Source organism: Phodopus roborovskii, unplaced genomic scaffold, assembly GCF_943737965.1.
Source record: "Phodopus roborovskii unplaced genomic scaffold, PHOROB, whole genome shotgun sequence".
NCBI lineage: Eukaryota > Metazoa > Chordata > Mammalia > Rodentia > Cricetidae > Phodopus > Phodopus roborovskii.
This window is the reverse complement of record NW_026126588.1, coordinates 18356811-18372075: the sequence shown is the minus strand read 5'-3', so window position 1 is coordinate 18372075 and position 15265 is coordinate 18356811. Positions and strand designations below refer to the sequence as shown.

The 15265-nt window shown below is 48.5% G+C and overlaps 1 protein-coding gene across 3 annotated transcripts in view; it reads right to left on the bottom strand.

Moving 5' to 3' along the window:
- The window catches only part of Arhgef4 (Rho guanine nucleotide exchange factor 4), a 104803-nt gene that overhangs the window by 12740 nt on the left and 76798 nt on the right, over window positions 1–15265 (bottom strand). For all 3 annotated transcript variants that reach the window (XM_051204362.1, XM_051204363.1, XM_051204364.1), the window contains one exon: window positions 5051–5187. In XM_051204362.1, the coding sequence (XP_051060319.1) occupies window positions 5051–5187 (137 nt within the window). The remainder of the gene's footprint in view (window positions 1–5050; window positions 5188–15265) is intronic.

Here is a 15265-nt window from a genome sequence, read left to right as displayed (position 1 = left end):
TTTGGATGGCACATTCTATGGCTCCCTTCTAGTGTCTGCCTGCCTTCTACTTAGGGCTTTTGGCAGGATGACCTAGAAGCCATCTATACTCTAGTTCTACCCTAGAGTTGAAGGATCCAAGCAGCTCTGTGCACATGTAACAGAGGGAACCCTGGCATCTCAATGTTCTGTGTGTGTGGAACAGCTGGAGTTAAGAGGGAGTTTCAGCCATGGCCTGACCCAGTGGGTACAGGGCTGCCGTGCACAGGGGGTAAGGTGCTTACAGGAGACCTTGAGTCCCTCACCCACCTCTCCCCAGATCTTTGCTCACACCAGTGGAACTGAAACAGAGCGGAGATGAGGACATGATGCGTGGCCGTGGACAGGGAGGGACACCTAAAGATCCACAGACAGACACTTCCCACTGTTGCCAGTTTGGAAAAACCCTTGTGCTGAGGATGGACTCAGGGCAGGCAGCAGGCATCACAGAGAAGCTTAGCGCAACTGAACAAGGTAGGTAGGAAGCACAGGCATGCCCATGCCCAGGCCATGGACATCCAGAGACGGCTCCATGCTGGACAATGCTGTAGGAGAGAGATGCTTGCAGGAACTGAGGACAATTAACTGCTTCATTTGCTGACTCATCCTGCAGGTGTTGGACAGCCCCAAGGGACCAGGAACAAGTATGTGAAAGGGATGCAGAAAGAACGAGACCCTGTACCACCTTCTTAGGCTCCCCGGGGCTCACAAAAAGACAGGCATCATATACGCAGCCCACTCCTGCATGGTCAGCTCTATGCAGGAAGGGCTATGCTTTCCACACATCTGTATGCTATGGCAGATGCACTGCCTGACACACAGCAAGTGCACAGGCCATGTGCGACATATATGTTCAGCATACACAAACCTACACTATACCCACAATGTACAAATGTATGTGTAAGCATGACACTCACTCCCCAGGTACCCAGGATGCAAACTGCCTCTGATCCTCATTACCTATTACTCCTTTGGCTAGAGGCTTGGGTTTCCCCCCTGTAAAAACCTGAGAAGTCTTTCTCTGGGGGCTTTAGAGATGGCTCAGTAGTTCATAGCATCTACTGCTCTGTGGGGGACCTAAGTTAGGTTCCTAGTGTCCACCCTTGGTGCCTTTTAACCACCTGTAACTCCAGCTCGAGGGAATCCCATGTCCTCTTTTGGCCTTTATAGGCACCCATACTTGTGTATGCACTCATACACAGTCACATCACTAAAATGCTTTCTAAAACCTTACAGAAGTTCACAGTCTAGAATATGATACCCGCTTCTTAGAAAATGCAAGTGAGTATGTGACTTATGGCAGGCCAAATATCACTGAGGATAACTCTGCTCTGACACCTGCTGTTCCAACAATTTCCAAGGATAAAGTATATGCTAACCCCCAACACAGCTTCCTGCTGAGTCCATGCAGGCCCAGACAATGCCCCGGGGTGGGAGAGGCTGCCCGAGGAAGGCAAAGGAGCCAGTCCATTACCAGCAATCACCCTGCATCTTTTCTGTGCTCTGGTAAGAGTCTACTCGATGCCTTCTGCCAGTCAGAAAGCACACAATCTTTCCTGCCCCTGTCCCCAGAGCCACCATTTGATGGGCTGACTTTTCAGAAGACTGTCCCTGGAACCTGGGGGACATCCTTCATGTCCTGGCTGCCCTTCCTCCGTCTCCTTTAGAGACCCATTCCTTATTGGCTAACTCTGTCTTAAATATTAACCCATCTCTATCCATCTAAGTGTTGCCACGTGGTCTCATCTTACCGGAGAGAGGGCATCTTCTCTCACGTCCTACATCTTGACTCCTCCCTACCACCTCTCATGCGTAACATACACACAGACTTACTTCTTAAATTAGAACTTTAACTTATTTGCACGTTTTCCCCCCTCTGTGTTTCACAGATTTTTGCATTGGTTTTATTACCAATGATAAGTGTGCGTGAATATGTGCATATGCAGATGAACAAGTGTTTGTGTGTACCAGTGACAAAGCATGTGTGTGTGTGTGTGTGTGTGTGTGAGAGAGAGAGAGAGAGAGAGAGAGAGAGCTCACCCAGGTCAGAGGATACCCTCCAGTGTGTTCCTACCTTTTTATTGAGATAACATCTCTCACTGGCCTGGAGCTTGCCAAGTAGGCTAGGCTGGCCGGCCAGTGAGCCTCGGGGATCTATCGACCATCTGCCAGTCTCTGCTGTCCCAGCACCGAGATTACAAACACATGGCACTGTGCTCAGCTTTCTCACATGGGTTCTGTGTATCAGACTCAGGCTCTCATGTTTGCAAGGTAAATGGCATTGCCCAAGCTCTGCATCAAACATTGGTGAATGGCTCTTGTAAGTCATTGTTAGGGCATTAGCTAAGAGGCTACCTCACATAAGCAAGGGTGGCAACCCTCGGCATTGCCAAACAAAACCAAAACCAAAATACATCAAATAGGGGTAAAGAAGACATGTGGCTCAGTTGGGAAGTGTCCCTGTAGATGCACACTCTTGGCTGCTGATGCTGTCTGGAAGTCTCAGAACCCTGGGGTGGGATAACGTGGTTATCAGAGGTGAGGCATTGAGGACGGGCTTTCAGGAGATTAGCCAGGCCCTGCTGTCAGCCTCTGGACAGCGGTCGTGACAGAAGCCGCTGCTCCTCCATGGATGAGCCCCCTCCAGCCACCACATTGTCCACACCATTGTGGACCACATCTCCTCGCCCCAGAGTATGAATAACGCTTCCCACCATTCAGATGCTCTGGCAGGCAGCAGCAGTGTAGAAGTATTGCAAAGAGAAAAATCACTATGGAGACCTGGGCCTCAGAGAAGAGGTCATCTGCCACGAATCCCACTACTCGGTTTTGTGTGTGAAGAGAGTCTCGCACTCAGCACTGCTTTGGGAGAGGTCTAAGGCGGAACAGGAAGAGTGCAGGGACAGGAGGATGGAGAGGAGCCCCTCACCCAGGAATCTGCTTGAAGCCTCTTATCTCCAGGGGAGCAGCATCCCCTCACCATTAACAACCGCTTCTCAAGTACAAACCTGCAGTTTTCTAGGACTCTCACCAGACTCTACATTTACAGGGAAAGGACATGGGGATCTTAACCCTGTGTGCAACCCTAGCGGCTCCTGATTTCACCTCATCAGGTTATGATTATATTGGATATATACATATATATATATATATATATATGGTTATAATATAACCATACATCCAGACCCACTAAATCGCACTTGTCAAAAAAAGAGAGAAAAGAGGAAGAAAGGTTTCTTAGCAACCTTTTAAGATGCCATCTGAGGGCCACCAAAATAGTACGTACAGCTTCTGCCAAGGCGCTAGTCTCCCCTGAGGCCACGCCCACACTGGGTTGTGCGTGTCCTTACTGGACATCTCTCTCCCTCCCTCAGCACTCACCCCTAAGTTTATATTAACATATCTCTGGACTCTGCTTCAAACTGCCTACGCCTGAAATTCTTTTCTGTGCTGGAGCCGCAAACCTAGGTGTGGCCTGAGCTGAGGTCCCTAAAAGGTTAGGGGAACCCCTCAGGCGGCTGAGGATGATAGTGGAGCTGAGTCTTTGCCCCCTCGCCATTGGCAGGCTCACTCACAGACATCACCGCTGATGAAAACTCTTCAGTACCGCAAGGCCTTCGTTCCCATGAAGCAGACGCACCCCATGAAGCAGACGCACGCACGCACGCAGGGCCCCTGTCGTTACATCCCACCCCTCCCCAGTGAGAAACGGGAGTGTGCATGACCCTTTAATGGCGAGTCAATGCTTCAAGAATTCTGCTTTAAGAAATGCTAGCTAACGGCTGACTACTGGCTGTGGGGGTGGGGGTAGCTGGATAGGAGGAAGAGCCTCTTGAACTTTGTAGCACAGGGCGATAGCCCTGGTGGGTTTAATTAAGAATTGCTCAAGAGTCCTGGGGGAGAAGGCTCAGCCGGTAAAAGTACTTGCTCTGCAAGCATGAGGATCCAAGTTCCAATCCCCAGCACCAGTTGTGGCTACATACACCTGTAACCCCAGTATTGCAGGGGCCAAAAACAGGCAGACCCTGAGTTGGTGGCCTCTGCATGTGTGCATAGTTCACGCCCACTCACAGAATCGCTTAAAAGAGGGGCTGGGATGGTAGAGCATTTGTAAATTGCATGACTTACGAACACGAGGACAAAACTTGGATCCACAGAACCTACATGAAAAAATAAAGCCAGGTGTGGTGGTATGAACTTGTGATCCCACAGCTGAGGAGGCAGAGGCAGATAGACCCCTGGGCTAGCCTGCCAGCCAGTCTAGCCTGCATGGGCACCTCCAGGTCAGTGAGAAACCCTGTCTCAAAATCAAAGTGGACAGTGGCTGAGGACCAAAAGCTGAGGTCACCATCTTGCCTCCATACACATGAACACACATGTTCGTCTGTACAATATGAACATGTTACACAATACGCTCAAAAGACCTAGTGGATGAGGTTCCGAATGTTCCCAACATGAAAAAATTGTAATTTTTTGAGGCAATGGGTATGTCCATTACCTGTCATCCTAAAAACAAATATAGCATGCGCCTATGCGTCAATTAAAAATTGAAAGGAGAACTTGTATCGGGAAGTAGTTCTGCTCAGATGGAATTTCTCACTAAAGTCATCTGTTTAGCTAGGGGCCTGAGAAACCTTTCAGCGGCACCCGGTTGTCATAGCAACAGCAAATACTCTGATCCACAGGAGGGAAACCAGTTTTTCAGCTTTCCCTTGCTTCACGCGCAGTCTACCCGGAGTTTGTCACTTGAACTGGAGTGACAGGAAGACCTGGCCACTCTCTCCACCAGGACAACTCTGTGGCATTCATTGCTCCTACTCCCAGACTCTGCAAACCCAGGGAAGCCCTGCCTTAACCACACTGATATAAATACCTCATTGTGGGATAACAGCCACAGGATCAAGGGTGCTGTGTGTACCCCAACTCTGCCAGACGCTTCGAACACAACTGCACATCTGACTCACAGGGACCCGCTGAGTGTCTGTCCCCTCCCTCCCCCCTGCTTCGACCGGCTGAGCCCCCTTGACACTACCTCATTGATGGCCAGTTGCTCGCCGCCTCCTCTAGGGTGGCTGTAGTGGTGGCCCGAGTTGTGAAGCTCTTCGTACAGGTCCTCCTCACTGCCTGTCTCGTCTGGGCACACGGTGTCCAGGGTCCCATCGGGCATCCCTGCAAGGAGAAGCAGCAGCAGGTGGAGAGTGTCAGCTTGGAAGGCGGAAGGATGCATGTGGTGAAGGACCCTGGTGTCTGTAGAACAAGTGTTGCTTCTCTGGGAGGAAGGAGGGGGTCAGGAGCTACTTCATCAAGCCATCCTTGCCTGCTGGATGGGAAGCTCCGGACACTGACATCAATACTGCAAGTCACCTAGCCCTGGGCCACAACAACCTGGTAGAAAAGGAGACTCCAGGGTTGGTTGGGGGCGCATCCTGCTGGAATCAATTAAAAGTCATTTATCAATATGTATGTTAAGGATAAAGCTTAATCTTTGGGGGCCTTGGAGATACCTTATCCTGTTAAGGTGCTTGCTACTAGTCCTGAGCTGCCACATTCAACCCCCCAGGATCTATATGGTTGCGGGGGGGGGGGGGGGGAGAACAAAATCCTACAAGTTGTCCTCTGACCTCTACATGTATGCCATGGGTCATGCTTTTATAACTATTTTCTTTTTATTTTTGAGATTATAAATTAATTACAACATTTCTTCCACCCCTTTCCTCCATCCAAACCCTCCCACATACCCATTTCAGCTTTCCTTCAAATTCATGGACTGTTTATTTTCCCACTAATTGTTATTATATGCATATATATATTTATATGTATATACACATGTATGTATATGTATATATGTGTGTGTGTATACATATATGCATATATATGTGTGTGCGTATATATATATATATATATATATATATATATATATATATATATAATCCATTTGGTCCCTATACCTATAATGTTACTTTATACATGTTTTCAGGGATGAGCGTTAGCCTTGGACAACCAGTTGCTGTGCTTTTCCCTGGGGACGATCACTTCTCCTGCTCTCAGATTCCCTCAGTTGCCTTTGGAACTTAGGCGTGTGGCCTCTCGGGCTTTCCCTTGTCCAGCTTGGCGTGTCTATCGATGTCATCTTTGTTCAGCTCATGTTTGGGCAGTTATGTTGGTGTAGACTGAATGTCACTTCTGGCATTACTAGGAGCCAATCCCAAAGGTCCTCTGGCTGTTACACACTCTCTCTCTCTGCCCCTCTTCTGCAATGTCCCTCAGCCTTAGGTTCAGGGGTGTTTTGTGGGTGCGTGCATTAGGTTCAGGGGTGTTTTGTGGGTGCGTGCATTAGGTTCAGGGGTGTTTTGTGGGTGCGTGCATTAGGTTCAGGGGTGTTTTGTGGGTGCGTGCATTAGGTTCAGGGGTGTTTTGTGGGTGCGTGCATTAGGTTCAGGGGTGTTTTGTGGGTGCGTGCATTAGGTTCAGGGGTGTTTTGTGGGTGCGTGCATTAGGTTCAGGGGTGTTTTGTGGGTGTGTGCTTTAGGACAGGGCTCCGCGACTCTGCGTTTTGACTAGTTGTAAATTGACATGTTGATGTGTATTGGGATTGAATGTAATTGACCCCATAAGCTCATAAGGGTTGGCACTATTTGGAGGTGTGGCTTTGTTGGAGCACTTACGGTGTTGTTGGAGGAAACGTGCTGCAGTCTGGGTGGGCTTTGAGGTTTCATATGTACTCAAGCCACCCCCCTCCAGTTCATCAATTCACTTCCTGTTTCTTCAGATCAAGATACAGTGACTCTCAGCTCCTTCAGCACCTCATCTGCCTGCGTCCCGTCCCGCCTTGCTCCCTGCCATGATGATAATGGACAAAACCTCCGAACTGTAAGAGAGCCCCGCCCGCCATTAATCTGTTTCCTTTATAAGAATTGCTATGGTCATGGTGTTTCTTCACAGTAATAGAAACCTTAATTAAGACAATTTATATGCTGCCTTTTTGTTGAATTTGATTAAGAGCTCTTTTTTGGGGTGGTGGGGGTGGGCACTGGTTCCTAGCAGCCATGCTGAGTAGCTTACAATGACCTGTAACTCCCTCTTCTGGCCTCCATGGGCACTGCACTCAAATGCACAGGCCACTCCCCATAATAAAAAATAAACCTTAAAAGAAAGAATACTCAAAAATGCAAGTCAAATCACAGTGATCTCTCCCACTTTTACATTAACCTTAGGACGTTAATATAAAAGCAATAACAATAAGGAAAGATGGGAAAGAATTGAAGAGGGTGTGGAGGAGCTGGACCCTTTCAGTGTGTTTTGTTTTTTTTTTTTAAATAATGCATAGTTGCCAGGGAGACTGCTCAGTTGGTAGAGTGCTTTCTGTGTGGGCATGAGGGCCTGAGTTTGGTCCTTAGGAACCATGGAAAATAAAGAAAGCCAGGTATGAGCAACATTCTTACCATCCCACTGCTTGGGAGGCAGAGGCAAGGAGATGCCTGGCTAATCGGTAAGCCCCAGGTTCAGAGAGAGAGAGAGAGAGAGAGAGAGAGAGAGAGAGAGAGAGAGAGAGAGAGAGAGGAAAGGAGGGAGGGAGGGAGGGGGAGAGAGAGAGAACTAGAAACTAGACATCCACCTCTGTCATTAAGCACATGGACACACACACACACAATGCAACACATAAAGCCCACATGCCATCTACTGCACGCCCTCTGCCATGGTTGGTTTCACATGTCCACTTGCCACAATCTAGAACCACCCGATGGTCCGTAGCCTCAGGTGCAGAATTATCTTACCTGACTGGGACCCACAGCAAGTGTGGGAGGAGGCGCTGCCAACAGCCCAGATAAAACGGGGCCTGGCAGAAGATGATTCAGATTTTGTTCCGATGGCCTTGCCTGTGGCAGCGGAGTTATTTACCACGTTGCTGCTGCTGCTTCTGCCACAGACCTCAGAAACCAGCGTTTCCTGTGCTCTCTAGGATCCCCCCCAGCTTTTCAGTTTGCCAGGTTGGAACTGCTGAGGCACGCAGCCTCCTGAACTGAGAAACTATGGGTTCTCGACATAGTGAGGCAGCCAGCTCCGGTGCTAACTTGACCACACTGCCTAGGCTCACTTCATAAATTCTTTATATTCATTCTACTGGTTCCGTTTCTCTAGAAAACCTTGGCTAACATAGCTCCTAGGCATACGCCCTCAAAACATGGAAAGGAGGTTCTGATGAACGCTTGGATACCAATGTCTGTGACAGCATTATCCCTGATAGCCCAAAGGGGCAAACCATTATGCTCCACACTGCAGAGGACTGGGCACGGGGAATGAGCACATACTGCAGTGTTATGTAGCCCGAAGAAGAAAGGAACCTTGAAAACTCTATGCTAAGTGAGTTCAATGACACACAGAAGAATCCATACCGGATGACGCCACTTAATGTGGGGTTTAGACAGGCAAACCTATCTATTTATTTTTGTTTTACGCCCTGACTGCTTTTCCTCCTTTTCCCACTTCCTCTCTTGCTGCCCTGATGGTACCCCTTCCCCTTAGCCCCTCTGCTCTCCTACATGAGAGAGAAACAAACAACACTTGCGTTGTCCTTCAGAGTCTGGCTTATTTCACTTACCACAGTGACCTCAAGTTCTAGGAGTCCTGTCATCTTCACACAGGTCACACCCACACCAATGAGCACATCTATCAGCCCTCCCTTCTCCTTTAATTATTCAGAACCTAACAGTGCTTATCCTTCTCCTGCGAATCTCTGGAATGGGCCATGCCACCGTCTGCAGTGTAACTGAGAGCCTTCCATTCCAGCTGGTGTCCCCATTGAGCTTCTTCTGTTCCGTTCTGCAAACAGGATGTCTGTAATACCCAACTGGACCATGCAACCCAAAGGCTCCGTTTATCTGAGAGTGTAAGTCTTTCTCATGATCCCACGATGGTTGCCAGTGTGGCCTCTTCAAAGCAACCACTACTGTGGATGTCGTATGCATTAGGGCTGGCGCTATCACACAGCTAGGAGAGTGCTTGTTTAGCGTGCAGGAAGCATGCTAGCACAGCATAAACTGGGCATGGTGGTACATGCCCGCACCTCCTGCACTCAGGAAGCGGAGGCAGGAAGATCAGATGTTCAATGCCATCCTTGGTAAAAGTGGGTTCAAGGCCAGCTTACGCTATAGGAAAGGCTGTTTCCAAACAGCAACAACAAAAACAAATGTGCTCGGGGGTGGGATTGGGGGATGTGTTTGGGGGTGGGATTGGGGGATGTGTTTGGGGGTGGGATTGGGGGATGTGTTTGGGGGTGGCATTGGGGGATGTGTTTGGGGGTGGCACTGGGGGATGTGTTTGGGGGTGGCATTGGGGGATGTGTTTGGGGGTGGGATTGGGGGATGTGTTTGGGGGTGGCATTGGGGGATGTGTTTGGGGGTGGCATTGGGGGATGTGTTTGGGGGTGGCATTGTCCTGATTCAGGCAATGCAAGCCCAGGGATACTGCTGGAACCATGCAGGATTTACAGACATTGCATCTCGCTCTGCTGCCTCCCTCCCTTTTCTTATCAGCTCTGATGCTGTCTCTTCAAGTGGGCACATCCTTCGATGCTGTCTCTTCAGTAGGCACATCCTTGGAGATAGATGAAGCCATTTGCTCATGGCCATTTTTGTCTCCTTGTCAAAATAGTTCTCATCACTTTCCCGGGGAATGGTGTTGAACAGTGATGAGACTGCCTAAACTGAGTTTGGTCGGGGTGGATGGCTAGCAAACTCCAGGGTGTGAGAATACTGGAACTATTTATTCCGCTCTTGGGGGGGGGGATCAAGAAACACTTTCATTGGCTCCTCTCACATCCAGTGTTCATTTGTCATCACTGGAAGGAAGGAAGGAAGGAAGGAGGGAGGGAGGGAGGGAGGGAGGGAGGGAGAGAGGAAGAAAGGGAGGGAGAGAAGGAGGGAGGGAGAGAAGGAGAGAGGGAGGGAGAGAGGAAGAAAGGGAGGGAGAGAAGGAGGGAGGGAGAGAAGGAGGGAGGGAGGGAGGAAGGGAGGGAGAGAAGGAGGGAGGGAGGGAAAGCAAGCTCGGAAGCTGTGAGGGCTTCGTCCAGCTACAGGGGAAAGGGTAGGAGATCAATACACACCTGGGTCCTTGCTTCAGGTCTGTGTACTTCCAACACACACACACGCACACACGCATGCACACACACACACTCTACATGTCTTTTCACCTCCCGTGTGACTGTGCATGTGTGACGTGTGCACACCTTCATGCATGTGTGCAGGATAGCGTCGGGTGGGTGTCTTCCTCCATCACTCTCCACCTCATCATTTCCGAAACAGAGGTGCTCACTGGATGGGGGCCCTCAAGTCCCAGGGATTCTCCTGTCTCCAACTCCCCAGTATTGGGACTGTAGGCACACACTACCATGCTTGGCTTTTATGTGGGTTCTGGGAGTTGAATGGAGGTCCTCCATAGTAAATAAACAACTAAATAAAAGTTTTAGAGAGGGGACTGGAAAGATGGCTCCATGGTTAAAAGCACCAGCTGCTCTTCCAGAGGACCCAGGTTCAATCCCCAGCAACCACATGGCAGCTCAGAACTTTCTGTAACTACCATTCCAGGGGATCCAACATACTCACACAGACATACGTGCAGGCAAGACACAAATGTACATAAAATAAAAATAAATAAATTCTTTTAAAAAAATTTAAAGGCACATAACAGAATCCAGACATAATACAGTCTATCATTCAGTGACTACGACATGGCCCCGATGTATTGGCCATATGAAGAACAGGAAAAGATGATGGGTAAGAGGGTTGCCAACTAGCAGGAACCAGCACTTAGTAATATAGAAACAGCAGAGCTGAGCATGGGTGGTGCACTCATGTAACACCAGCATGAGGAAGCCAAGGCCAGCCTAGGCGACATAGTGAAATCGTGTTGTGTCTCAACAAAATGGAGACAAGAGGCTGGGGAGATGGTTTATCAGTAAAATGCTTGCTGTTCAAGAATAAAGACCTGAGTTTGCATCCCCAGCACCCATGTAAAAAGCTAGGAATTGGCATTGCATGTCTACAATCCCAGTACTGGGGAGGTAGATACAGTTGGATCCCTGGAGCCATCTGGTCAGCAAGACGAGCCACACCCGCCAGTCAGCTGTGGGTTTGGGTTTTGGTTTGACTGATAGATCCTGCCTCAGTGAATAATAGGGAAGGAAACTGATGCTTAACCAAGTAGCAAATGAAAATTCCTGAGCTGGAAAAATACAGAAGCTGTATTAAAAATACTCACTGCATAGACTTGATAGCAGAGTATTAGTGTGGAAGGAAGCCAGAGGTGGCCTTGGCCCTGAGGGTGTTGGGACAGAGATCCCTTCCTCCCACAACTCTCTGATGAAGATATCCCTGAGACCATTGGAAGCTGGGGTTTTAAACGGTCGATGCAGTCAAAACTGCTTGTCAGGGCCTCCTGGACAAACTCCAGCCACCACTGCCCAGACCCAGTTCGTTCTTCCTCATTAAGCCAGTTAATTGCACGGATGCGTGCTCTGAAGAGGCTGGCATGAAAGCCATCCGTTGATGGACATACAGCTGTGCTCAGCATTGTGTATTAGGCTGGGCTGTCACAGAGGGCTTCCTCATCAATGTTTGTACACCTCAGCATTGATCAGAGGTCAGCAAAGGGTATCCTAGCCTTGACACCAGTGTCTCTGCATGCTCAGTGTCAGGATGACCTCAGAGGCTGATGGGTTATGTTCTTCCTATCCAGTCAGTGAGTCTGGCAGATTGACTGCTAGACTACTGGATCCTCCTGCCCTGCAGCAATTCAGCCTAATGCCAAGTCCCATCCATGAGTGTGCACTGAGTGTCCTGGCCAGGACTCTGCTTAGAGCTGCAGAAATGCTGAGAGGTGGCTGGGGAGAGGGTTCAGTCAGCAGAGTGGCTGCTGTGCAAGTACAAGGAGCTGGGTTTGGATCCTCAGCCCCCACCTAAAAGCTAGCGTGCATGTCTGTATCCCTAGTGCTGGAGAAGTGGAGATATCGGAGAATCCCTGGTTCTTGCCAGTCAGCTAATCCTGCTAAATAGTGGGTTCCAGGTTTAGTGAAAGACATCGTCTCAAAAAAAGGACAAAATAAATCACAAACAATGGCTCCCAGACTTGAAAGCAAAGCAAAGCCAGCATCTAAGCAGAGACCACGAGGCACCAGGCATCTCCCTGTGTATCATTTGCTATAATGCCGAGGCTCAGAATACTCACATGAGACAGTATGACCTTGACCTTCGGGCACACAGTGCTTGGCTGCCCAGCCTCCCCACCATCTGCAACTGATGCTAAGGCAGAACGGAATGCTCATCATTAAGGCTATGCTCGGTAGCATCACTCACTAGGACCACAGTACCATGCATAGTGATGCTGCAGGATGGCTAAAAGAAGGGATAGTGATGCTGCAGGATGGCTAAAAGAAGGGATAGTGATGCTGCAGGATGGCTAAAAGAAGGGGTATTGGTTTGCTGCTGTACCTTGGGTACCCTGATCCCTATATTAATGTCTTGTGCAGAGTTGGGAATGTGAAAATGTCTATTTAGCAGACATAGTAATTAGAAGCCCTATTTGTTTATTCTCTAAGAGTTACACAGGGCTGGGCATGGTGGTACACACCTGTTATCTCAGCAGGCAGGAGGCTAAAGCAGAAGGATCATGAATTTGAGGCCAGCCTGGGTTACACAGGAAGAACATGTTAACAAAACAAACGGACAAACAAACAAAAGAATTCCCCAAGACATCCAAAACCAAAAGGTAGAATGCTCATTTTAAGAACTCAGACACACTAACCAGCGATGTTGACAATCGGACAGTGTTGAATAGCTCACTTGTGTGTCCCATGGCAAAGGACAACACCATGAAGAGCTCCCACAGCTGAGGTGACACATTGCAGGAGGAAGGGTATATGAGTGAGATGGGCTTAACTGCTGTAACCTGAGCTTTATACGCAGAACAGCGCCCCGAAGTCTTTATTTAAAAACGTCCTTTAAACATTCAAGCTTTTTTTTTTTTTCTCCCTGAGACAGGGTTTCTCTGTGTAGCCCTGGCTGTCCTGGGACTCACTCTGTAGACCAGGCTGGCCTCGAACTCACAGAGATCCGCCCGCCTCTACCTCCCAAGTGCTGGGATTAAAGGTGTGGGCCACCACCACCAAACATTCAAGCTTTTAAACAAAGAAGTTTCATATGTGCCTTGTCTACTTCTGTATTCCAGCCATCCAGTAGAGACCCTGACTGATAGCAGACACTGAGCCGAATCAACAGAAACTAAACACACAGATATGCATAGGACAACACTCTTATGTAGCCACCATAGAGACTAAAACAGTAAGGACTGAGTGACCTGCTTTAGAACCATAAAACAAATGAAGCCTCCAATATCTTAGCATTTGAAAGCTGCCATAAAGCTCTTCATGGCCCAATTGGTTCAATACTATTTCCCGGTCTACAATAAGGAACTTTATTAGTGCAATCTTTTGAAAAACGGGCTTAAATTGGGATGTTTTCAAGTTTGATCATTTGCCTTTATATCTATCAGTCCTTTTCCCCCCTGATTATAGCTTAAGGTTTAAACTTTCTTATTCCAAATATAAAAAAAAAAAAAACTTACTCAAAATGAATTGATGCCCTAAAATGTACATAAAACAACAAATGTAAACAAATCAAAAAATGAAAATGGTAATTTAGGGCCTTGGGAGATGGTTCTGCCGTGCTAGCGAGTGTGAGGACCTGAGCTTGACTCCCCAGATGCCATGTAGAGCCTGACATGGTAGCACACATCTATGATCCCAGCGTTCCTATGGCAAGATGGGAGGCAGAGAAGGGGATGCGTGGCCAGTTAGCCTGGCGAATGCAGTGGCCAATAGCAAGAGGCCTTATTTTAAACAAGGTAGAAGGTGAGGACTGGCAGCCAGGGTTGTTCTCTAACCCCCAGAAACACGCCCTGACACACATGCATCCATACAAGGAGAGGGGAAGGAAGGGAGGGAGGGTGAGGGAAGGAGGGAGAGGGAGAGAGAGTTGAAAGAAAAAGAGAAAAATAAACTCCCCACACTTCTTGGCTCAGATGGCTTTGTGTAGGAGGCCAGGAGTCTTTTAAAAGATAGTTCTAAACAGACAGCATTTGAAGTTTCAAAACCATCTAAACAACAATAGAAATCTTGTAAATTAGCCAGAAGCAACTGGGCATCAATCTAGGTGTTTAGTGCTGGATAAAAGGGTGAAATACAGTAGGTGCCCACCATGGGCAGGACTGGACTGTGCACAGCGACACTCAAAGACATGAGAAAGGGACCTCTGCCTGTGATGATGGCAGCCTATAATTTAAAACTCCACTCCTGGAGGTTTGACACAGTGGGGCATGCCCTTCACCCCAGTACCCGTGGAGGCATGCGGGTCTTTGTAGCTCACAGCCAGCCTGGTGATCTATATACCAAGATCCAGGCCAGGCGGGGTTACATAGTGAGAGCCTGCCTAGAATCAAACAATCTGCTCTTGAAGGACAGAGAGAAAGAGAAAGCTGACATTAAATCTGTGCTTGAAAGGCTAGGGACAGAGCTCAGCTGGTGGGTTGTATGAAGTCCTGGGTTCCATCCCCGGCACTTTGTAAACTGGGCTCAGTGGCCACTCCTGTAACGCTAGCACTCAGAGGTGGGGGCAGGAGTATCTGCAGTTATGAGCATCCTTAGCTGAAGAGCCAGTCTGGGGCCAGCCTGAGGCCAGCCTGGGACATAGGGGGCTTTTTGTTTCAACATACATATATGTAGTTGAAGTCATGAGGAAGCCATAGGGATTAAAAGAACATCAGAAGACACACATAGTCAGGCATGGTTACAGTGATACTGTTTCATGAAACTGTCTCTTGACACCAAAATTCAGCTGGACCTCACAGCCAAGTTAGCGGCACACCTTGAGATCTTTTCAGACTATGGATTTAACCCGCTGTCCTACTGTTTAAGCTTAATCTGCCCCGAAGAGGACAATGTAATTTCTTGGATTTCCCATGCACTCAGCTTTCATAGCCCAAGTCAATGCACAGCTTTAATCTTGGGTTATGTACTCTTCCACGGCCCTGACCCAGAGTGCATGTGTCTATGTGTGCTGTGATACTCATTTGCTGAAAGCGGCCAACAGGCTGGAACCAGTCTTTTTTTTATTATGTATACAGTGTTCTGTCTGTATCCCAGAAGAGAACACCGGATCTCATTGTAGATGGTTGTGAGCCACCATGTGGTTGCTGG